This window comes from Dromiciops gliroides, chromosome 2, assembly GCF_019393635.1.
Source record: "Dromiciops gliroides isolate mDroGli1 chromosome 2, mDroGli1.pri, whole genome shotgun sequence".
NCBI lineage: Eukaryota > Metazoa > Chordata > Mammalia > Microbiotheria > Microbiotheriidae > Dromiciops > Dromiciops gliroides.
Genome location: NC_057862.1, coordinates 595,357,210 through 595,380,389, shown reverse-complemented (window position 1 = coordinate 595,380,389; position 23,180 = coordinate 595,357,210). Strand labels below are relative to the sequence as shown.

Genomic DNA, 23,180 nt, shown 5'->3' with positions numbered 1-23,180 from the left:
TAAAAATCTAGCAGTTTAACAACTAAAGAAGTAAATCCAGCTTTCCAGACCAGAGTCCAGTTCTCCTGATGACATCTTACCACTCCAAGAAGACCAGAGCTCAGAGACTTTAAATGAACAGTTTTGTTTTGTTGTTTTTTCCTTCTGTTATTATATACACCATCTGTAACATGTACTCTCTGCAGACGCCCTCCCTCTGCAAGGCCAGTGTCAAAGCGTTGGTTCATGAGGGACCACCCCTCTGGACAAAACTTCTCTCTCCCTTTGCTATATTGATATTAACATTGTTTGCTAGCATAGGGTATTATATTCTGGAATTTTTGGCTGTTTCATCGGCAAACCCATATGGGTTTTCTAAAGAAATAGGGGCGGTGGGGGGGGGATGTGGTAAAAATTTATATTCCCAATTTTAGCTAACTCATTTGGGAGGGTCCACACCTGGCCCACTCCGAGGTTACATATGCTACTGAACTGAGAAGGAGAACTCTCCATAGGCAGTTTTTCCCCTTTTGGGAAAGGAAAGATTGAATGCTCCCTGAAGAGAGGGCTGCTTCCAGAACGCGGGCTCACTCTCGGGTCTCTGTCTGGCGACTCCCCTTGTGGTGGCGCATCTTCATTCTGTCTTGGCATGGTGTGAGCAACTGTAGACTGTCTGGGGTTGGTGAGTTAATTATGGAAAACCCTAAATTCCTTTGAACTAGCTTAACTGGAAATGGTCTGGCGTTGCATTGGTTAAGTTTAGAGTTAAGAGCATTTATCTGTATTTCTATTTTCCTATTTCTGTATCTTTGATTTTTATTAGTTTCACCTTTGTTGTTTAATTAATTCCCAAGTAATAAAATCTGATCCATTTGTGAACTAAAGCTCAGAGGCTCCTTTCTTATTGGCCTGGGAGAAATATCTAAAAAGGGCAGTTCAGAGGGGAGGGTAAACCTTAAAGGGTCCCTCATATTTCTGGGACACCAATACTAAGGTGAGTCACCCAAATAATGCTCCGTATATCAAATTTTGGCCCTCACACTGAGTTCTTAGATATTTAGATGTGATTTCCTGAGTAGATGTGACACCAAAAAAAATGATCACATTCACTACAAACATGTAGAAAACTAAGGATTTTAAGCATACCAAAGTCCAAATCCTAAATTACCCCACAAGCTTCACCTTCAATCAAAATCCACGAAACTGATAATAACATTTTAGTTACCTTGAAGAGGCAAAACCGACGAGGATTAAATTTGTCTTTTCCTTTTCTGTCTTCTAAAGATAGAAAATTTATTAACTGCTCGACAAATTTAGGATTGGAAAAATGGTCAAAAATAATCTGTTCTGCCTAAAGAAGAGAAAAAAAGTATTAAAACAGTTTAAAATATATAAAACCATTACTGTAGAATCTAAATTCTACTTTTAATATCTGCTGATATCTAATTATTAACTTTCTGTACAGGCAGGTTGTATACTTGTCATAAGAATTTTATCCTAGACATAAGCCACACCTTTTCTGCTTTATTAAGAGGAATGATTTTAAATTCAAAGCCTTCCCAAGCAGCTAAGCTAATTTTATTCAAATCTCCAAGTGACATGTGTGAGATCCCAAATACTTTTACTGTCAATTAAGACCTACAGGTATCTTTTTTTCTCCTGAAAGACTACAGCAATTAGAAAATACCTAGCAAACTAATCCCTGAGCAGTCTCTTATATTCATCATATTTATGAAACACTTGACAAAAAATTTGTAATTTTCTCAATATCAGAAATCAATATAATTTATTTTCTAATGCCTGTAACTTGTTTTCATAAATGAATTCACCCAAAATGCTGGATTCTGATGGAATCAAGTTTTCTGCATAATTCATTAAATATAGAGATGACACTGCTCTAGGTAAAGCATAATAAAGTGTTCAATTTGAATCAACTAACAAAATCTTAGGGTTATATAGTAATGTTTCATAATGCTTTTTCCTCACAACGACCAGTTAAATATAATGTTCAACAGAGGGGCAGCTAGGTGGCACAGTGGATGAAGCACCAGCCCTGGATTCAGAAGGACCTGAGTTCAAATCCGGCCTCAGACACTTGACACTTACTAGCTGTGTGACCCTGGGCAAGTCACTTGACCCCCATTGACCCCCCAACCCCCCCCAAAACAAAACAAAACAAAAATATAATGTTCAACAGAATAATACTACAGAAGAATATAGGAATTTTTTCCCTTCAAAGATTATAGACTTTAGGATTAATATATACAATCAGCAAAAAACACAATGAAATGATATATAATCAAGTCCTAAACTGTGTTACAGACTATAATTTGGGAGTGCAAGTGGACATAAAGCTACTAATAAAGAGCTCAACTGAATGACCCCCAAACAAGTAGGTGTATAGGATTAGGGAACAGAGAAAGGAATACTGAGGTCTTTATATCTTATATAATAATGAATGTAATAATGGTTTCAGATCACAGCTGACCTGAGATAAAAGATGAATTTGTGGTCAAAAGTAAGGTGCTGTGTCATCTTGAATACCTACTTATGTATTATAAAAATAAAAGGGGCAGCTAGGTGGCACAGTGGATAAAGCACCGGCCCTGGATTCAGGAGTACCTGAGTTCAAATCCGGCCTCAGACACTTGACACTTACTAGCTGTGTGACCCTGGGCAAATCACTTAACCCCCATTGCCCCGCAAAAAAAAACAAACAAAAAATAAAAGCTTACTTCAGTCATATCTTCCCGACTTCTGCCAAGTTTGGGCTGCTCTTCTGCAGGTGCATAAACAACCATATTCCTAAATATAAAGCATATACATTAGTATAGAGCCAATAATGTTATTCCATTAGTTACAGGTATATATAGCTTTACAAATATGTGCCAGCGTTATCGAGAAACATTTGAGTATCTATTCTGTGCAGGGAACCAAATTACAGGGGAGATAAAAAGTGTTAAAATTAATAACTCCAAGCATTTAAGAACTCAGAAATCAGCTGTAGAAAGAGGACATATAGGCAGTTGACAAAAAGATAGAATTTTAGATCTGGAACAAAGTCTTGGGGGTCAATGACTCCAACCTTAATTTAGCATTTCTTGCAGAAACAAAGCTGTAGAAAATAACAAGAGAACTTTCTGGTTACTATATAATGGATTACTGGAAGTAACTCTAAGGAACATCATCTCTCAAATGATGTTTAAGTAAACACTCCACTACAACCAGTGGAATGATTTAGAGGATGTATCAGCAACCTGTTTAACCCTGCAAATGGAGAAATACCCATAGGTAAGCCTAGAGCAACACAAGTAGGAGAAGCAAAAGAAAAAGAGTCACAGAATGTCATCTGGTCCAATGCACATCTGAAGCAAGAATCTACTGTACAAGAAAATTTCCTTGACTCATTGAGTGAAACCATTCCCACATGGAACATATTATTATTTTACTTTGGGATTCTTTACATCAATCCTAAATTTGCCTTTTTGCAATTTCTACTCATTGTTGCTTGTTCTTCACTTTGGAGTTAAGCAGAATAAGTTTAATCACTCTTCCAAATTTAAAAAGACATCCCTACAAGATAGTCACAAAACATTTCCCTTTAAGTCTTTTTTTTTTCTCTCTTTTTGCAACAAACATTTATTTTATTTTTTCCAGTTACATGTAAGGGTAGTTTTCAACATTCGTTTTCATAAGATTTAGAGTTCCAAATTTTTCTCCCTCCCTCTTCCACAAGATTGCAACCAGGTTACATATGTACAATCCACAAGTGTTCTTTTTATCAGTTCTTTCTATGGGGGTGGATAGTAAGCTTCCTCATTATTTCCTTGGGATCATTGCATTGCTCAGAATAGTTAAGTCATTCACAATTGCTCAATGAAGAATACTGCTGTCACTATGCACAATTTCTTCCCAGCTCTGCTCACTTCACTATAAATCGATGTTCATTAGTCTTTCCAGGTTTTTCAAGGATCATTCTGTTTGTTATTTCCTATAGCACAAGACCATTCCACCACAATCATATAGCAAAGCTTCTTCCCTCATTCCTCAATTGATGGACATTCCCTTGATTCTCAATTCTTAGCCTCCACAAAGAGTTGCTATAAATATTTTTGTACAATTTCTACCCCTTTTCTCTTTTTCATGATTACTATTGTTAACTGTTTCCCTTTCATCCTATTCCCTTCCCCATATTTATTCTATTATCCATCTTCTTTCATCTTATCCCTCTTCAAAAGAGATTTGCTTCTGTCTGTCCCCTCCCCTACTCTGCCCTTCCTTTTTTTTGGGGGGGGGGCGGTCAATGGGGGTTGTGACTTGCCCAGGGTCACACAGCTGGTTAAGTGTCAAGTGTCTGAGGCCAGATTTGAACCCAGGTACTCCTGAATCCAGGGCCGGTGCTTTATCCACTGCGCCACCTAGCTGCCCCCTCTGCCCTTCCTTCTTTTGCCCCTCTCTCTTTATCCCCTTCCCCTCCTATTTTCCTGCAGGGTTAGAAAGATTACTCCACCCAATTCAGTGTGTACATTATTCCCTCCTTGAGCCAATTCTAATAAGATTGAGGTCTTTGAGCCAATTCTGATGAGTGTTAGGCTCATTTACTGCCCAGATTAAATAGTTTCCTCCCCGAAGTTGGGTGTATGTGTTAGTCCCTCCTTGAGGCAACTCTGATGAGTTTAAGGTCTTTGAGCCTTTTCTGATGAGAGCAAAATTCATTTACTGCCCTGCTCCTCTCCCATCTCTTCCCCCACTACATATGCCGTTTCCTGTTTCTTTCATGTAGGATTTCACCTCTGCCCTTCCCCCTCCCCCAGTGCATTCCCATCACCCCTCAGTTTATCCCTAATGATGTCATCATGGAGCAGCTAGGTGACGCAGTGGACAAAGCATCCACCCGGGATCGAGGGGGATCCCAGCCAAAACCCAACCTGAGACACAAGACAGTCACCCACTGTACAACCCCAGGTATGTCCCCCAGCTCCAATTTTTTATGGTTCTCTAGGGTCTTGTATTTGAAAGTCAAATTTGCCATTCATTTCAGGTCTTTTCATCGCAAATATCTGAAAGTCCTCTTTTTCAGTAAAGTCCCATTTTTTCCTCTGAAAGATTATGGTGAGTATTGCTGAGTAGGTGATTCTTGGTTGTAATCCCAATTCCTTTGCCTTTTGGAATATCATATTCCATGCCCTTTAATGTAGAAGCTGCTAGATCTTGTGCTATCCTGACTGTCCACAGTACTTGAATTCTTTCTTTTTGGCAGCTTGCAATATTTTCTCCTTGACCTGAGCGCTCTGGAATTTGGCTATAATATTCCTAGGAGTTTTCCTTTTGGAATCTCTTTCTGGAGGTGATCAGTAGATTCTTTCAATTTCTATTTTAGCTTCTTCTTCTAGAATTTCAGGGCAATTTTCCCTGAGAATATCTTGGAACATGATGTCTAAGCTCTTTCCTTGATCATGGGTTTCAGGTAGACCAATAATTTTCAAATGATCTCTCCTGGACCTATTTTCCAGGTCAGCAGTTTTTCCTAGAAGATATTTCACATGGCCCTCTATTTTTTTATTCATTTGGATTTGCTTTATTATATCTTGGTTTCTCATAAAGTTACTGGCTTCCATTTGTTCAATCCTCATTCTTAGGTAATTATTTTCATCAGAGAGGTTTTCCATTTGACCTTTCAAGCTGTTGACTTTTTTCTCATGTCTTTCCTGCATCACCCTCATTTCTCTTTCCATTTTTTCCTCTGCCTCTCTAACTTTATCTTCAAAGTCCTTCTTGAGTGCCTCTATGGCCTGAGACCAATTCATATTTTTCTTGGAAGCTTTAGATATAGAGGCCCTGATGTTGACATCTTCCTCTGAGGGTGCACCTCAATCTTCCTTGTTACTGAAGAAACTTTCTATGGTTCTCACCTTTCTCTGTCTGCTCATCTTGCCTTTCTTTTACTTGACTTTTAGCTCCTTAAAGTGGGGCACTGTTTCCAGACTGCAGTATCCCAAGCTTCAGAAGTCCCAGGTGGTATGATTTAAGGAGGATCAGGTTCTTCACTCATCTGGCCTTTTCCCTGGTCCTTAGATGACCCCAGACCAACTTACTAATCAACCAGCTTTGTGTGTTGTGGTTGTTAGCTCTGAGGAGCCTGTGCCCCTCCCCTACCTGGGCCACTGCTACTCAAGTCTACCTCCTGGTTCTCGGCAGGGGTGAAAAATCCAAGTTCTGCCTCAGCACCAGCATAGACTCCTGTAGTCTGCCCCTTGCCTAGGGCTCAGCCCTCTTTTTTTTTTCTTGCAAGGCAATGAGGGTTAAGTGACTTGCCCAGGGTCACACAGCTAGTAAGTGTTAAGTGTCTGAGGTTGGATTTGAACTTACGTCCTCCTGCCTCCAGGACCAGTGCTCTATCCACTGCACCACATAGCTGCCCTCAGCCCTCTCACCAGACTATGAGCTTAGTTCCAGATGACACTGGCGCTTCAACTGATTCAGAGGCTCTGAAGGTCTCCTTCTCTGGCGAGGCCTTCCTGGGACTGGATCTGTGTCATGGTGACTGTGGGGTTGGGCTCCTGTCCTGTATCAGCACAGCAGCTCCCTCCTTCTGACCTTCCAAGCTGTTCTTGGTTAGATTTCAGTACATTCTGCTGCTCCAGGCATTTTCCTATGGCATTATTTGGATGTTTTGGGGGGCGATCATGTCATGGGTTCGAGAGCTCATTGCCTTTCCTCTGACATCTTGGCCCCGCCCCAGAAGTCCTCCCCTTTAAGTCTTTTCTCTAAGATAATCAAGCCCATTTCCTTCAAGCAGTTCTCATGTTGCATGACTATGAAATCCTCACCATTCTGATTGTCTTCCTGCTTATCAATGATCTTCCAAATATGTGGCATACAAAAATGAACACAGTTATCCAGAGGTGACCCAACTAGGGTATGGTGCTACTATCACCTCTCTAATTCTGAAAACTATGGTTTAATAGAACTTGAAAAAGGTAAGATATTTTAGTCCGGGGCAGCTAGGTCATGCAGTGGATAAAGCACCAGCCCTGGATTCAAGAGGACCCGAGTTCAAATCTGGACTCAGACACTTGACACTTACTAGCTGTGTGACCCTGGACAAGTCACTTAACTGCCATTGCCCTGGAAAAATAAAATTCAAATAAAAACATAAAATAAATAAATGTTTCCTACCTAAATACATATATTTATACTCAGAGTATGAAAATTTGCATTAGTGTTTTAGGTGCTATGTCACACTACTGATTCACATCAGCTTTCTAGTCTACTATAAAAGGCCTAGATCTTTTCCAAATAAACCTCATGGCTTTAGAGCAAAACTTTGTTTATCCCTATTAAGTTTTATTTGGTTAGACTGGGTGCAGTATTCTAGCCCATCAAGCTCTTTTTGGATCAAGATCTATGTTAATTATGCTTCATACCTTGGTGCCAATTTTAGAACCATGACACTTATGGCTTTAAGTTAATAATAAAACAGTCTGTAAGTCAACTACCATTTATAAGCACTTATTTTGTTCCAGGCGCTGCTAAGTCCTGGCTATATAAAGAAAGGCAAAATATTGTCCTTGTTCTGAAACTCGGTCTAACATGGAGAATGAATTATACAGTGAATTGTATAAAAACAAGAAATATACAAGACAAATAGGAGGTAATATCAAAAGGAAGGCACTAAATTAAGAAGGGTTTCTTGTAGAGGGTGAAATGTTATCTGAGACTTGCAGGAATTCAGGGAATTCTGATATTTACATCTAGAAATCAGTTTTCAAAAAATTAGTTTGCATGACTAGCTTTAAATGAGACCATAATGGCCTTTTTTGATTATTGCTTTCTTTTCCAGAAGAACATTAATCATTATTTTAATAATGCTTTCTAGAATTTGGCACTATAATTTTTAGCATCATTTCCCAGATTCCTTCTGGCATATGTAATGATTGGAATGATGCCACCTACTGGAGACTTGCTGTGGGAAAGCTCCACCATGAGGAAAATGCCTCAGAGGCATTGTGGCTTTTCCTTGGTGTCAGGAAATGACGTTTGCTCATGGGTGCTGTCTATCAAGGCTACCAGCCAATCAACTTGAGGAGCCTCCTATTTTTGGGGAGGAGACAGGAAGGAGGAAAGGGAGCCTGCGCAGAGAACACTGGCGTTTTTGGGTTCCTGACTTGGTGGTGGTGGCGGCAGAGGACTTCACAGGAAATTTGAGGAAAGATAGGAATGCCAGGCTGTTGGAATTCTGTTCTCAATCTTTTTTCTTTCTATTTTCCAATAAACTCTTAAAAACCTAAACTCGTTTTATCAGTGATTTTAGTCAGTTTCCCCCAAAACTGGGGGAACAGATTAGAATCCACATTTAGAATCTTAAATTAAACACATAAAAGATTGAATACAGAAAAGAAGTGCTAGCAACAACTGCCTTAGTTATTTTTCACTGGAACCTGTGCCTATATCCAACTTAAACCTTCAAGAGGATCTTAAAATACTACAATTAAGTCAAAACTAGCCATTCAATGAAATGAAGCTAGTTTGTAAGACTCACTGAGGCCAGGTGTAGTATCCCCAGTGTGTTTTTTCCACAAAACAACTTGATTCCCATTCTGTTTTAGTTCTTGGTATATTTTTACTATCATAATGCATCCATTGGTTATCAGGTCTGTCACCAGCAAGAATGCAGGAGGGCTTAGGAGTACCACCTAAAAAAAGAAAAAAGAAATTTTAAAACAATATTTTACACGTCAAGGCAATTTTTAGCATTCATTTTTTTTTACAAGATTCTGAGTTTCAAATGTTTCTACCTCCCTCCTCTCCCCTCTTGTGAAAAAGGTAGGCAATTTGATATAGGTCATACATGTGCTATCATGAAAAACATTTTCATATTAATGAAACAGATCACAAGAACAAAACCACAAAAAATAAAATAAGTGAAAAAGTGATCTGCATTGAGTCTGTAAGTTCTTTATCTGGATAGGCTTTTCCTTTGTGAGTCCTTTGTACTTGTTTTGGATCATTGTGTTGCTGAGAAGAGCTGAGTCATTCATAGGTGATCTTCAGACAATGTTGTTGATACTGTGGTACACTGTTTTCCTAGTTCTGACCATTTCACTTTGCTTCAGTTTGTACAAGTCCTTGCTGGTTTTTCTAAAATCTGCCTGTTCAACATTTCTTAATGCACAACAGTATTTCATTATAATCATATACTACAGCTTTTCAGCCTTTCCCTAACTGATGGGCATCCAGTCAATTTCCAACATTATGCTATGAAAATGGCTTCTAGAAATATTTTTGCATGTGTAGGTCTTTTTCCCTTTTATCTCTTTGGGATACAGACCTATTAGCGTATCAAAGCATATACAGTTTTATAGCCATTTGGGCATAATTCCAAATTGATCTCCAGAATGGCTGGATCAGCTCACAACTCCACCAACAGTGCATTAGTGTCCCAATTTTCCTGTATCTTTCCCATTTATTATTCTCCTTTTTGTCATATTAGCCAATCTGACAGATGTGAGGTGGTACCTCAGAATTATTTATAATTTGCATTTCTCTAATCAAAAGTGATTTAGAGAACTTCTTCATATGTCTCTAGACAGCTTTAAATTCTTTTTTTGGGGGGTGGGGCAATGAAGGTTAAGCGACTTGCCCAAGGTCACATAGCTAGTAAGTGTCAAGTGTCTGAGTCCACATTTGAACTCAGGTCCTTCTGAATCCAGGGCCAGTGCTTTATCCACTGCTCCACCTAGCTGCCCCCGTCATTTTCTTTTAGAAGTAGTGGCGCTGGAAAGGATAGTACTGGATAAGGTCAGAAGAACTGAAGTGCAAATCCTCAAGCATTTATTTCTTAGCTGTGTAACCTTGGATAAATCAGTTAACCACTGAGGGTCTCAATTTCTACATTTGTATAATAAGGATAATGCCTACCTACCTCACAGGTCTGTTATGGAAGATTATCTAACACAACTTCTTCATTTTAGAGGTAAAAAGGAGCTAGGTAGCAGAGTTGCTAAAGCATTGAACCTGGAGTCAATAAGATCTGAGTTCAAATGTAACCTTATACAGTCCCTGGCCAAGTCACTTAACCTCTATCTGTCTCAGTTTTTCTCATCTGTAAAATGGTGTTAATAAGGGCACCTATTTCCTAAAGTAGTTGTGAAGATAAAATGAGAGGATATTTTTAAAGCACTTGGCAAACATAAAGTACTACATAAATGCTATTGTTATGATTAGAAAAATCTGAGGATCAAAGAAGCCAAATGACTTGCTGCTTGTATGACATACTACAACACTCTTTGTCATTTACCTAGTATAGCTACATATCTAGTTCTATATCCTAATCAACTCTATATCATACTGAGTATGGAAACAAATGTGGATGTGTCTCGAGTGAGATTAACATGAGAACAGAAGTTCTATCTTATTCTTCACTCATATAATATAAATAAAACTCCTTTGTAACCATTCTTGAAATGAAAGCAAATTAAAGTGACAGATTTATGTGCTGCTTTGGTAAAAAGAAATGAGCCCAAGAAAATATATACTTTAGGTTCCACTATGGGAAGTAGTAAGAGAGTAGTTGGTGCAGGAATATGAAGATGTGACAACCAAAGGAAATAGAATGAATATTTTAAGGTTTTGAAATAAATTTTAAGGCAGCTAGGAGGCGCAGTGGATAAAGCACTGGCCTTGGATTCAGGAGGACCTGAGTTCAAATTTGACCTCAGACACTTGATACTTACTAGCTGTATGACCCTGGGCAAGTCACTTAACACTCAGTGCCCTGCAAAACAAAGACACACACACACACACACACACACACACACACACACACACACACACACACACACACACACACACATACACACACACACACATACACACAGAGACACCCCCAGAGAAATAAATTCTAATATAATTACAATTATCCTCTAAATCTGACCAGAAAACCCTTCTACTGCTGAATATTAAAAGCACAGAAAACACCAAGCATGCACAAAAGTTGTGTACTTATATTTAATGTATAGGTGTAAAGAAATATGAAATCTCCTCTAATGAATGCTTTTCATTTAATTATTGAATTATTTTGGAAAATGAACTCAAAAGAGTTTTAATGTCTTAGAGTTTAAAAATAAAAATGCAGCAGACACCAAATAAAGTTTAATACATTTATACTTTAAGAAAAGTTATCTATGGATTCAGTGAACCAACTGAGAAAATATGAGTGAACACATTCAAAAACATCAAACAGGAGCTAAGTTATCTTAGGTGGCACTTACTGATTTCATATGGGCAGATGGAAAGCTTTTTGTGTGTTCTCTTCAGCTGCTTGAGAATGCCAGCAACTGCTGAGATAGCCATCTAGAAAAGAAATCTTCACGTTTACTTCATTAATTTTTTAAAAACCTAGTAAGTATTTGCATACCATGCTATCAGCAGAGGCCAGATTCTCTTTCTTTTTGAGAACAGGGAAATCCCTCAAACTCTACATGTGCAGTGGAATGGCTTTAGCGTGCAACTCCATCCAAGACTTTGGCATGGACCATTCCCACCGTAATATGTCTCAATCAGTTCAAAGAAGAGTGTAGGAATTTTGCTTTGGAAGTACAAATGACTGGTTCAGTTTAGTTATATTTCCTTCACAATGAAGAAAAGAAGAAAACATTTCAGATTCAACCAATAAACAGGAAAATCAGAAAGTGGACTACATGCAGGTGGGATAAATTAAAATTTTTCAATATGTTCCCTTGACACAAGCTGAAAATCCAAAGACACCTAAACGGCTATCTCAAAAAGTTATAGGACACTTAAAGTGACCTTTCCCAAATGGGGAAAAGAAATCAAAAACAAAAATGGGCAGCTGAAAATTAGATACTTTAACACTAGAAGAACCAGGTACATTATTTGATAAAAAATTTGCTTTAAAAAAACCAATTCTATTATAATTTCTCCTATCTGTGCAAATACACTTTTAAAACAATTATAAGCAAATAATAACAATTTTACTTTGAAATGAAATTTTTGATGCTACTGTATTTTCTTTGCCTTACAGACTAAAACAAAATAAATTGCAACAATTGATGCAATGCAGTCCTTTGAGATATTCCTAAGTTCCAGTCCTTCTTTAATGGGAAAATATTCAAGTTTTAGTTCGATAAAATCTTACAATTTAAGATTTTATCTGAAACCAAAGTGCCTACCTTCCGAACCACAATTGCATCATGGTTGAGACTCTGCACAAAGAATTTTATGGCACGAAGAGGCAAAACTCGGTCATCTCTCAAGAGCAAAGACAGAAAGCCGATGCCTATATGTTCAAATTTCCAGGGGCTTCAAGAAAATATAATAAAACTCGTTACTTATACCCACCAATACATCCTCCACTGTAATATGCTATAAAAACCAAGTAGCCCAAACCTATTAATGACAAATACCACATTTTACTAAAAATTAATAACAAGTATCTAATTTTTCCTGGGCATCTTCCTCGCTCCCATTCCTGACCCTCTCAAAGTGGCCTTTATATTTAAGTAAATCTACTTCTTCCTATCTTGTGTTAGCCAATATGCAATTCTCATTAATGCATGGACAAGTCAAAGAGAAAAAAAAGTAATCTGAAGATAAGACATGTTGTGTCTTTGGAACTATCTGCCTCAGGTTTCAGGACTTGAAATGCCATAAAAGGGCTTGTAATTGTAAAGCAAATAATTTGCATGCCATTTAAGTGAACCTTGGAACATTTAAGTCAAATGTTTGTTGTAATAGAAGAATGTAAAATTAAATGCCTAGAACACTTACAGATTTCTTTGATCCACACAGTCTAACAAAGTATGTACCAAGTTTTCGTAGTTCCTAAAAGAACAAGAATACCATTTAATATACATTTAAATACTAAATTATGTAACAAAGCTAAGCGTCAAATCACATAGAATACCTAACATTCAATTAAGTTCAAATCAACAAACACGACAAATACACGAATATTTTCTTTTATCAGGCACATGCTTGGAATTTTTAGGAAAACACATTAATCTGTAACATGAGGCTTTAAATTTTCTTAAACCAAAACTTAGAAAAAAATATTGGTTCATGAATATTCTTTCAATTAATTTAGTAACTGAATAGAAGGTTTTGTTTGGAATTCAAATTGAAGGACTTTTGTTACTACAAAATATAATGATAAAATGACCATGATAGAAATATAAACAATTAGTACTTAATAGATAAGAAAGGTAAGATTTACATTCCATATGCTTTGATTTTGAGTTTTCAAATATATATAGATAAGTAGTATATATAGGATATATGTATGTGTGTGTGTGTGTGTGTGTGTGTGTGTCTGTGTGTATAAACACAGAAAATAATGCAGTAGAAATAGTTTTCTAAATAGTGTCAACTAAAATCAAAGAAAAATTAACAGAAGGAAAAAAGATAGCCGATTCCGTCACTGGTTTAAGCTGTGAAGAGCACATAAAGAAGTTACCATACCTGAATTTAAAAGATACATTAATAGTATGTCATTTACGTTAACTTAAATCACTTACTGTAAGGCCTCAGCATTTTTTTCTTGCTGTCGTTGAATTCCTAACTGAATCTCTTCTGGGCTAAGCAATGGCTGATTGGCAGAGGGGTATTTTGACTGTTGGATTAAGATACCTATTGCAACACATGCCTGTGGAACCTTTTTAGAAGGAAAAAAAAAAAAAAGGATTACAGGACTTAGAATTGGAAGGGACTTTAAAAGAAAGAGCAATGGAATTGGAGCTATAGGACCCAGTTCAAACACTAGCTCTAATCCTGGCTCAGTTAGGATTTTAGGTAAATCACTTAACTTCCCTGGGCTTCAATAATTTTCTCTTCTGTAAAATTAAGGGGTCAGACTTGAGTCCGTCTAAGATATCTACTAACTCTAGATAAGTGATTCTTTTAATATAGCCTCATTTTACAGACAAGGAAAACCAAGGTCCAGAAGGGATTAGGTAAGTTAGGTATTATGTGACAGGTAGTTTAGTCAGGATTTGAATCTAGGGTCTGACCAAATTACATAAAGAAATTAATTTGTAATTTAAATAACCTGGGGTATAGTTGGGCTCAAAACCACCAGTGAAATAAAATGTTTTGCTTACTGTGAAATCCAGTCCAATTGTTTCATATTGTCTGTGAATCTTTTCTGCAAGATCATCAAACAGCCTGACTATTGATGGCTTTTCTAGGGACATTGCTTTGCTTAGCCCTGAAGAAACAATCGCTGGCCATGTCTGTACAATACAATCCCAGTCGTGAAGATTTGCTAGGCACACTCCACTGTGGTTTCCAAGTAGACAATACAAGGCACCCTGAAGAAACAAAGAAATATGTGCATTTATTAGATTGGAAGCTTCTGAAGGGAAGAGACTGTGTTTTCTTTAGTATATATTTTAAGTCTCATTCCCTAAGAAAAAAATTATCCTTTGTCAGTTCCTGGGCAATATTTGTTATATCTAAAGGAGTTTACATAATCAATTTTGGTCTGCTACTTTAGCACCTGTTATTTTTCTAAGTGCTAATTTTAGAATGCACAACCAGACTATAAACTATGAAAGCTGTTATACTTTGTTGATTTAAAAAAATATATGCAATCCAATATATTGAGCCCCTGGAAAAGGTAGCCACTAGGATGCCTAAGAAGCTTCAGGTTAAAACTGGGGCAGGATCAAAACCCCAAGACTAATCAATACTGGGACAGGGTTTGAGAGTGATAGCTGAACTTCGTAAGTGAGATAAGAAGGCCATGCTGTTAAGTGAACAAATGATAGATAGGTATTTGCCACATAGTGAGAATAACTGCCCCCAAAATTCAGCATAGCAAGTGATTCCCAATGCTTACTAAAGGGATAAGAACCATAAATAATATCTGAAATTTTAACCCAAGATTTAAGTTTCTAAAAATGCATTTCCCTTAGAAGTACTCAAGTCAGCTCTTTGTTTAGACTGGATACTCCTAAGCAACAGTCTCTTACTTATTATAGTGGCTATTATATATGTGTGTGTTATGTACACACACACACACACACACACACACACACACACACACGCACATATATCATAGTAGCATCCTGAAACTTGAAAGCAGGAATAAATATTATTTTCTTCCCAACTAATGAGACCATATTTAAATATTACCAATAAATGATAAATATTTTTAATGTATTTTGTTTAGGCCAAAAACATTAGCCAAATTGACTGATAGACCATGACTCAGTGATTTTACTTAACTCCATTTTTTGCTGCTTCTCGATTTAAGTCAGTGCAACATAAATGGTGCTTGTTACACAACAAACTGAAATCCCTTGAAGTCATAATGATATACAATCATACATTAATAAAAACATTTTTGCTTTGCTTTGCTGTGTCTGTCCTGCAGTATGCCACTGTCTAATGCAGAAAACTATGAAAGACTAGTCACTTTCTCAGTAGCCTAGATGTCCAGTTACTAATTGTCAGTTTGTCTCTACAGACTACATGTACAATTAATATCTTTTTATATTCATTGGCTTCCTTGCCTTTGTAAATATTATAAAAGCAGAAAGCTTGAAGAACAGGAAAGCAGAACTGTTAGTTATCAAGATTTTGTTAATTCAAAAAATATCCACACAATCCTCGTGCAGAAAACACCCAATATACTAAAATATAAATATTAGGGTTATCTCCAATTTGGGCTTACTTCTGTTTATCCAGTGTGCATGTTACCAAATGAAAAAACTGTCCCATGGTTCTAGCAAAATTATAATGGCATTTACAATTATAAACAAAATACATAGATTTTTTCATATTTCTTTCTCTTCAAACCAAAAGCTTATTGTAATTACCAAGATTTGGTGATTTTCTTCACTTCAAGACTGGTTGCATACATAATTCGCAGGCACCCAGTCCTTTGTAGATTCAATTTTTCATGTATAGATAAATAATAATGGAATTCAGGAAGGAAAAAAAGAAGAACCTACTTTGAATTGCTGTTGAGTGACATCTTGTCTGTCTGGTCGCAAGAATTCTAAAACCAAAGGAATAATATCTCTGCAGCAAAATGTGTATGTTCCCAGAGCCGTGAAAAATGTTTGCTGGGCTTTATTCCTAACCTAGGGAAAGGATCAACAAGATATATTTTATGAACATAGTTGAAAGATAGGTTTAAATGCTTAATAACCTCATTTTATATTATGCAAATGAATTTACAAAAGTTTAAGCATTTTTCTCAAGTCCTTGAGATGTTCCTGTCACTAAACTATGATTAATACCAAGTCATTTGACCACTTTGGGTTTCAGGTTCCTTACTTATCACAGGAAGGGGATGGACTAGATGGTGCCCCTTCTAGGTCCAAAGTATTATAATTCTACTGGGATAATTATCCAAACTATATTAGTTTAGTTAACTATGAATTGGGGGGGGGGGCAGGGCAATGGGAGTTAAGTGACTCGCCCAGAGTCACACAGCTAATAAGTGTCAAGTGTCTGAGGCTGGATTTGAACTCAGGTCCTTCTGAATCCAGGGCTGGTGCTTTATCCACTGTGCCACCTAGCTGCCCCCTATAAATTTTTTAAATTAGATTTTCATATTAATGGGAATCTTTTTTATCCACATTTGTTGATGTGAAGAAATAGATCACACAGTAATGATTAGTATAAAAACAATTCATTTATATGATGGATATACTTAAATTCTTAGAAACTCACTAAAATAATGAACTTATAATGTCAAGAGCTAATTCAGAAAATGCTACCCATGGTTCTCCTCTTCCTTGAAACCTATTCCATATAGTTATAACTTAGTGCTCAGGCTAACATCCAACTTTCTAAAAAACCTGACCTCACAAATCTTTCTCATACTTGGATTTCAATGGTATTCCTTGCTACTGCCCTCACAATATAAGTTAAGTATAGAAAGAACAAACTGGAAGTGTGGCATATAGGAAAAAATAACAGAATCAGGATCAGTCCTTGTTCTACATTAACTAGCTATTAACGTTGGTTATGTCATTTTCCTATGACCCTTAGTTTTCTTATGTTTAAAAAAAAAAAAAGGAATTTGTACTAGATAATAAGATTCCTTCAGGCTTTACTATTCTGTGCCACCAACTAGTCATGATCACAAAATGTAGACAGTCTTGAGTTCGAAATGACAGGTTTAACTGCTAGTTGTTCACTTCTATCTTTGAGGGTGCCATGATTTTGTATTCCCTTCCACCAATATAGACTGTAACAACACTTCAACAACTTGGAAGTTACCCTGGCCAAAAACAAAAAAATCATAAAATCATTTGGTAGTTAGTCTCCTTGATCTAACTCTGGTTGATTCTCTGAGGATATCCACACAGTCTTATGACCAGGTCCATACGCCTTTTAGCTCTGTAGAGTCTGCTGGTGTAACGCTATGCTGGAATGACCTTCAAGGACTAGGGTCACACCTACAAAAGCCATGATGAAGTATGGAATGGCATACTAGTATAGCAATATCTAAACATGTAAAAAATCCATACCTGGCCATATGAACTTGTAGACAAACGAAGAAGGTCTCTGATCATATCTTGGTGTATTTTTTTGTATTCACAGCCTTCAACAGTTAGTGTTCTCAGCTAAAGAGAAAAAAGAAACACAAAATAGAAAGTTTAAAAAAAAACATACTGGCTAATTTGTAGAATAGGATTGTACTTTCTGAGAACTCATGATTATTTAATATTTGTCTAATAATTACATATTCTTATGGCAAGATAGATTAGAAATGAGTAAGAGAAAAAAAAATTACCTCATGCTGCAACATTACTCTATCAATCAGCAATGCTCTGATATGCTGTTTTTTCCCTTGGAGCTGGAAAAAAAGAAATACCAAGAAAATATTCTCCTAAGTGACTCAAATATTACACATAATTTCCTTGCATTCTTTAGCCAAAATAAATGGCAGTCAACAAGATCACTAGTATATGCTTAATATATATTAACAGTGGTTGCTCTAGCTCTATCACATGAAAATACACTTACACACAATGATCCATCCAAACAAATTGATTAGTTATCTCTTGACAGGACCATGAGATGATCTTCTGGGAGAAAGTATGATACCTGCTTTCTATTAAAGCAAACTCAAAATCTGAGGGATAGATTCCTTAAGAACCATAACTGTCTCTTTGTTGTCTGTAATACAGCTCCCATTCATTAATTTATCTAAATCCTACTTGAATCTGTTTTCAAGCAATTTAACTTCTTATGGTAATAATTCTTCTCTTTTTACAAATATCATCTAGTATTAAAAAATGTAGTGACACCATACTATTAAAGTCAGTGGAATTAAGCTGTTTTCATAGGTTTCTATCACACATCTTCTTTGTAACTTTTTTAGGCTGTACTCATATGGAATCCATTTTGCCACCTTATTTTACTCAGTCTTCTCTGGTCTATTACTATACTATCCAAAAATAAAAGTTTTTTAAAACAATTACTATTGGAACTTTTTATTAAGCCCAATATGTGGGTACAAAAGGATGCAAAAAATTCAAATAAGTCACTTCCCTTCAGCCAAGGTAATGAGGTTATTATAGACAAAAAAATCATTCCAGATTCTAAAAAGCATTTCTAAGTCTACTCTCATTGCTTATTGGCTCTCCTCCCCTGCCAAAAGAAATTTCACCAGAAAACTTTTTTTAAGAGTATACCTTTATATTTGTTGAAGCTAATAAGGTATTTGAGAGTCAACATTAAATATAGAAGAATAAAAGGTGTTTTGAAATAAACTTTTTAACAGTTCATCAAAATGTGAAAGGGCTATAATAATACAGGTCCACAAAAATGTGATACACACTTTGCTATATATATATATATATATATTACAAATATACACAACCACATACACATATACATATATAAATTTTATATGTAGTCTCACATTAGCTGAGATTCACATATTTCTACTACCTGAGCCCCATTGGTAAAATTTTAACATTTTCGGAGTGGGGGGTGTGGGGGTGGGATTTCCTGGGTACTAGATCTTGCTGCGTTATCTAGTTTGGTTTTAGGAATCACACAGAAAAATAGTATAAAATTTTCATACCCAATATTGCCACAATTCTTTTGGAATCACAATGACATAAAAGTTCTCCTGTAACAATGTTAGGACTTTAAGGAAGGAACGTTCTTTTGAAAAGACGGCCATCTGCCCTGACCCTTGCTACTAATGAATGCCAAAAAATGTCCAAATACTCCCTAGACAACATAAATGGGTTAGCTGTGAAAGTCAGAATTAAAGTGAAAACCACAGCAAAAGAAATGCTCCACTATTTGCATATAAAATCCAATCTCCAATTTAAGGGAAAATTCTTAACATAAAAGTTTTCCTTACATATAATAATTTTCTGTTTCTTTCTCAAGGTGTGACAACCAAAATTAGTGCATCCCTGGGTTAAACCCTTAAGATTTGCTTTTCACTGATTCTATCTTTTTGTACTCTATCTTATTTTTCTAAAATTATATAATATCTGAATGGTCTCTAATAATCCAGTGGTTTTCTGGTAAGTTTTATAATTTATGATTGACAAAGGTACACTTGTTAGGTAGTTCCAACACTATTATGTGGGTTTTTTTGAGTTCAAAGGTATGACTTAAAAAGAATCTCCCAAGTAAACAAACACCATGGCTTTTTGTTACATATCTGAATTTAAATTATGCATTTTCTTTCCAATAACACTCATGTTATCAATAAAATGCTTAATTTTTATGTTCATAGAAAATTGATCCTAAGTAGGATGTTCCTACATAGAGCATCCGCCAAATTATGTGGTCACTAAGTATTTAGAAGTGTTTTCTTTATAAAATAAAGTGTTTATGATTTAATTGTGAAAATACTGACCCGATTCTCCATTGATTTCTTCACTAGGTTAAAACTCTTCCACCGAGAGTCAAACTCATGCTTGTGAGAGCCTTGAAACTGCAAAAGGTCCCCTATGATCTGTAGTTAAACAATTTATAAATTTTACCAACAAGTCAAGAGTAATTATACATCAAATTATGAATCTATCAAATGGCAACTGTACCTTTATGATAAGAAACAATGATTTGGTATCATCTTCAGAGTTATCAAGTATGTGATCTATGATTAGAGCGCAAGAGTTTGGGTTAAAACTTAATACCATGTTAGCATTAGATGCACTGTCATCTGATTTCACTATGAGAATCCTGAAAAGAGGCAACATGATATAGTGAATAAAGTGCTAGGCTTGGATTCAGGAAAGTCTGAGCTCAAATCCTGCCTCTGGTATCAACTGGCTAGGTTACTCCAACAACTCCCTTAACTTCTATGTACCTCGGCCACTTCTCATTATGATTTAGCTGCTAAGTCATATCCAAGATATCATATGCCAAGATATCTTTGAAGGAGGAGGTGGCTAAAAGGGTCCACAGTATCCCATAGTGGTGATATAGGTAGCAATGTCAGGAAATCCCAGCTCTTTATGTATCATTTAACCAAATGTTTCCATAAGCTACATAAACAAGAGTTAGTAGGGTGTAGTGGATAAAGACCAAGCATTGCCAGTTAGGAAGAACTGGGTTCAAGTTCTACATTTGACATAAATTTACTATCATATACTGGGCATGTCTCTTAACCTCTCAGTGCAGCAGGCCAACACTCTACAGTTAAACATTGAAAAGAGAATGTGCCAATTAATATTGGTAGAAGGAACTTCAAACAATCTAAAATGCTAATGAATCAGAGAGGATACTGAGCGAAACTTCCTAAATAGCTGTCACTGCATGGAAAACAAAAAACACTTACGGAGGAGCTTCCTTATGACCCTAGCAATTGTTTCTCGATGGTTCTCTCTAGAAAGATCTATAAACAAAAAAAAACAGAAGATATTTTAGAGGCTTTCAATGTTCTTCTTTCTAAAATAATTATAGTCCAAAGAAAGAATAAAAATTGGGCATGTCATCAACGTATTTCAATTTTCTTTGCTACTCCTCTGAAGAATTAGGGGCTGATGATTATAATATGCCATTTAGAATAACTCTGAAAATCATATAGTTACGCAGGATGCACTGATAGTCCCCATGAGAGACTCTGTGTTGGAGGAGGAATATTTAAAGCTCTTGTTAACAATTTTCTCCATGCTTTAACAATTAGCTGAAAAGAACATAAAAATAAAGAAGCTACAAATGTTTTCTAATGGGCCAAGTAAAATTATTTCCAGTATTAAGTCAAATTGTCTAGAAAGGAAGTAAAATTTAATTAATTTGGATAGGTCCAACACCATTTATTGTTGTTATATTTGGGGTTTAACAAAAAAGGATGTTATTAAAAATGAATTGTGTGTGAATTCTGCTTGATTTTGTTTCATTAAACTGTAATTTGAGACAATACTGCCATACTGTCATGTTTGAGGTTTTCCACTGGATTACTTTTTTGAACTACTAAAGAAAGGCTTATTTGACCCATCCTTTTATGCCCTCACTTCTTATATTCGGCCACTGTGAGCATAGACATCTTTTATTCTCTTTCCAGATTTTCTGAACCTTCACTTAATTTTCTACTGGCTCTTCTGAGTCATATTTCTCCCTTGGTTCCTCCAGAAAAAGAAATATGGACTCAGCAAAAGTCTTATGTTAATTTTAAATGCCCACAGCAACTAGCTAGACTCAATCACAACTAAAAATTTAATCTAAATTTATACTCCCTTCATAATAGCTACAGGCTGGAACAAGTCCTCATAATTTAACTTATTAATATTTGCTTACCATAATCAAGGCCAGTGTACAGTTTAGTCTCTTCCAAAGATACCATACTTGGCACCCTGAATAAAAACAAAGAAGTATTTTTTTTTTTTTTTAGAAATAATGCCAAAGAAAAAGGCTATGCAAAGGATTTATGGCTCTAATACCCCTAGTAAAATAAATACTATTCAGAAAAGCATAAATTTTATGTTCTCAATACTTCCTAATGAACACTAGGTTTTTACCTGATCCTTCTGATGATTCATAGTAATTGTTATAATCATCCTTAAATAAAGAAAGCTTTAAATTTAATAACAAAAGAAAATTCAACTCCAAATTAAACATATTTCAATACTACTTAAGAATTACAGATTTTAAAACTGCTATACACATTTACCTAAATCTCAAACTAGAAAATTACTTCTGCTTTCAACTGCACAATTATGACAATTAAAACTAGACACTGGTAATTCAAAATTTTTTTTAAAGAATAGAAAACAAGTTGCATTTTAGTTAACATCGATCCTTCCTTCTGTCACATCATAATGTTTATATTTAAATTTTGAAGCCTGAATTCTTCTAGGATGCCAAGACACACACACCAAGAAAAATAATAGGGTTCCTAAATTAAAAAAAAAAAAAAACACAAAACCTCAAAATATATTTTCCATAAATGTTAACACTCAATTCAGCTGTTTTGAATGTTTCTATAGATTATAAGTTAAGATCTTTATTCACATATACAGGAGCAGATTTTATAGGTTAATGGTTAATACTTTAAGTGAGAGATAAGCAACCCAAAATATGATCTTTTTCAATATTTCATTTCAAAACTTCTATAATTCATTTTTTTTCTAATGCTAGTCAAAATGAAGATGTATTTTAAGAAAAAGGTTAGGCAGAAATGCCACAATAAGACACTAATTAAAGAACACAGTTAAGTATACTATGTGCGTATTAGGAATAAGCATATCAGGTACAAAAACGGATGGATGGCCTTCATACTGCACAGTACTAAGGAGGGGTAGGGAATTTTTTTTTTTGCCAAGACCATGTTTGCACATCCTACAGTAATATTAATATTTTAGATGGAAAACAACTAAAAATGGTAGTAAAATAGGACACATCAATCTAGGTTTGACACCGTTACGGATTTTAGAATTTTACTTAAATATTTATGACAAATTAAAATGCATTGATTAACCATAGTCTCTAACTAATTTTGGTATCTGAGAAGTCAGTAACACTTCGAGGAGATAGAGGAATTCATCAAATACAATCTTGGAGTAATTCTTTTTCTCCAACAGACTCGTTTCAAAGCTTATAAAATTTTAGGACATAGAACTTTTTTTGTTTTAAAATACTCACTTTTAAACTTTTTAAGAGTTCTTCCTAAATTTAAATCCTGAACACAATTCAGTAAATAGGCCACTCTCATTTGCAAAGCTTGGGAGACTCAACTTTGTCATCTGAGT

At 35.8% G+C, this 23,180-nt stretch overlaps 1 protein-coding gene across 2 annotated transcripts in view; it reads right to left on the bottom strand.

Moving 5' to 3' along the window:
• The window catches only part of PSME4 (proteasome activator subunit 4), a 112,181-nt gene that overhangs the window by 20,249 nt on the left and 68,752 nt on the right, over positions 1-23,180 (bottom strand). For both annotated transcript variants that reach the window (XM_043981850.1, XM_043981851.1), the window contains 15 exons: positions 21,730-21,785; positions 20,771-20,827; positions 20,031-20,086; positions 19,847-19,945; positions 17,753-17,815; positions 17,487-17,582; positions 15,957-16,088; positions 14,100-14,309; positions 13,518-13,654; positions 12,772-12,825; positions 12,174-12,303; positions 11,253-11,334; positions 8,522-8,675; positions 2,715-2,784; positions 1,205-1,330 (listed from right to left, as the gene is read on the bottom strand). In XM_043981850.1, coding sequence (XP_043837785.1) covers positions 1,205-1,330; positions 2,715-2,784; positions 8,522-8,675; positions 11,253-11,334; positions 12,174-12,303; positions 12,772-12,825; positions 13,518-13,654; positions 14,100-14,309; positions 15,957-16,088; positions 17,487-17,582; positions 17,753-17,815; positions 19,847-19,945; positions 20,031-20,086; positions 20,771-20,827; positions 21,730-21,785 — 1,522 coding nt within the window. The remainder of the gene's footprint in view (positions 1-1,204; positions 1,331-2,714; positions 2,785-8,521; positions 8,676-11,252; positions 11,335-12,173; positions 12,304-12,771; positions 12,826-13,517; positions 13,655-14,099; positions 14,310-15,956; positions 16,089-17,486; positions 17,583-17,752; positions 17,816-19,846; positions 19,946-20,030; positions 20,087-20,770; positions 20,828-21,729; positions 21,786-23,180) is intronic.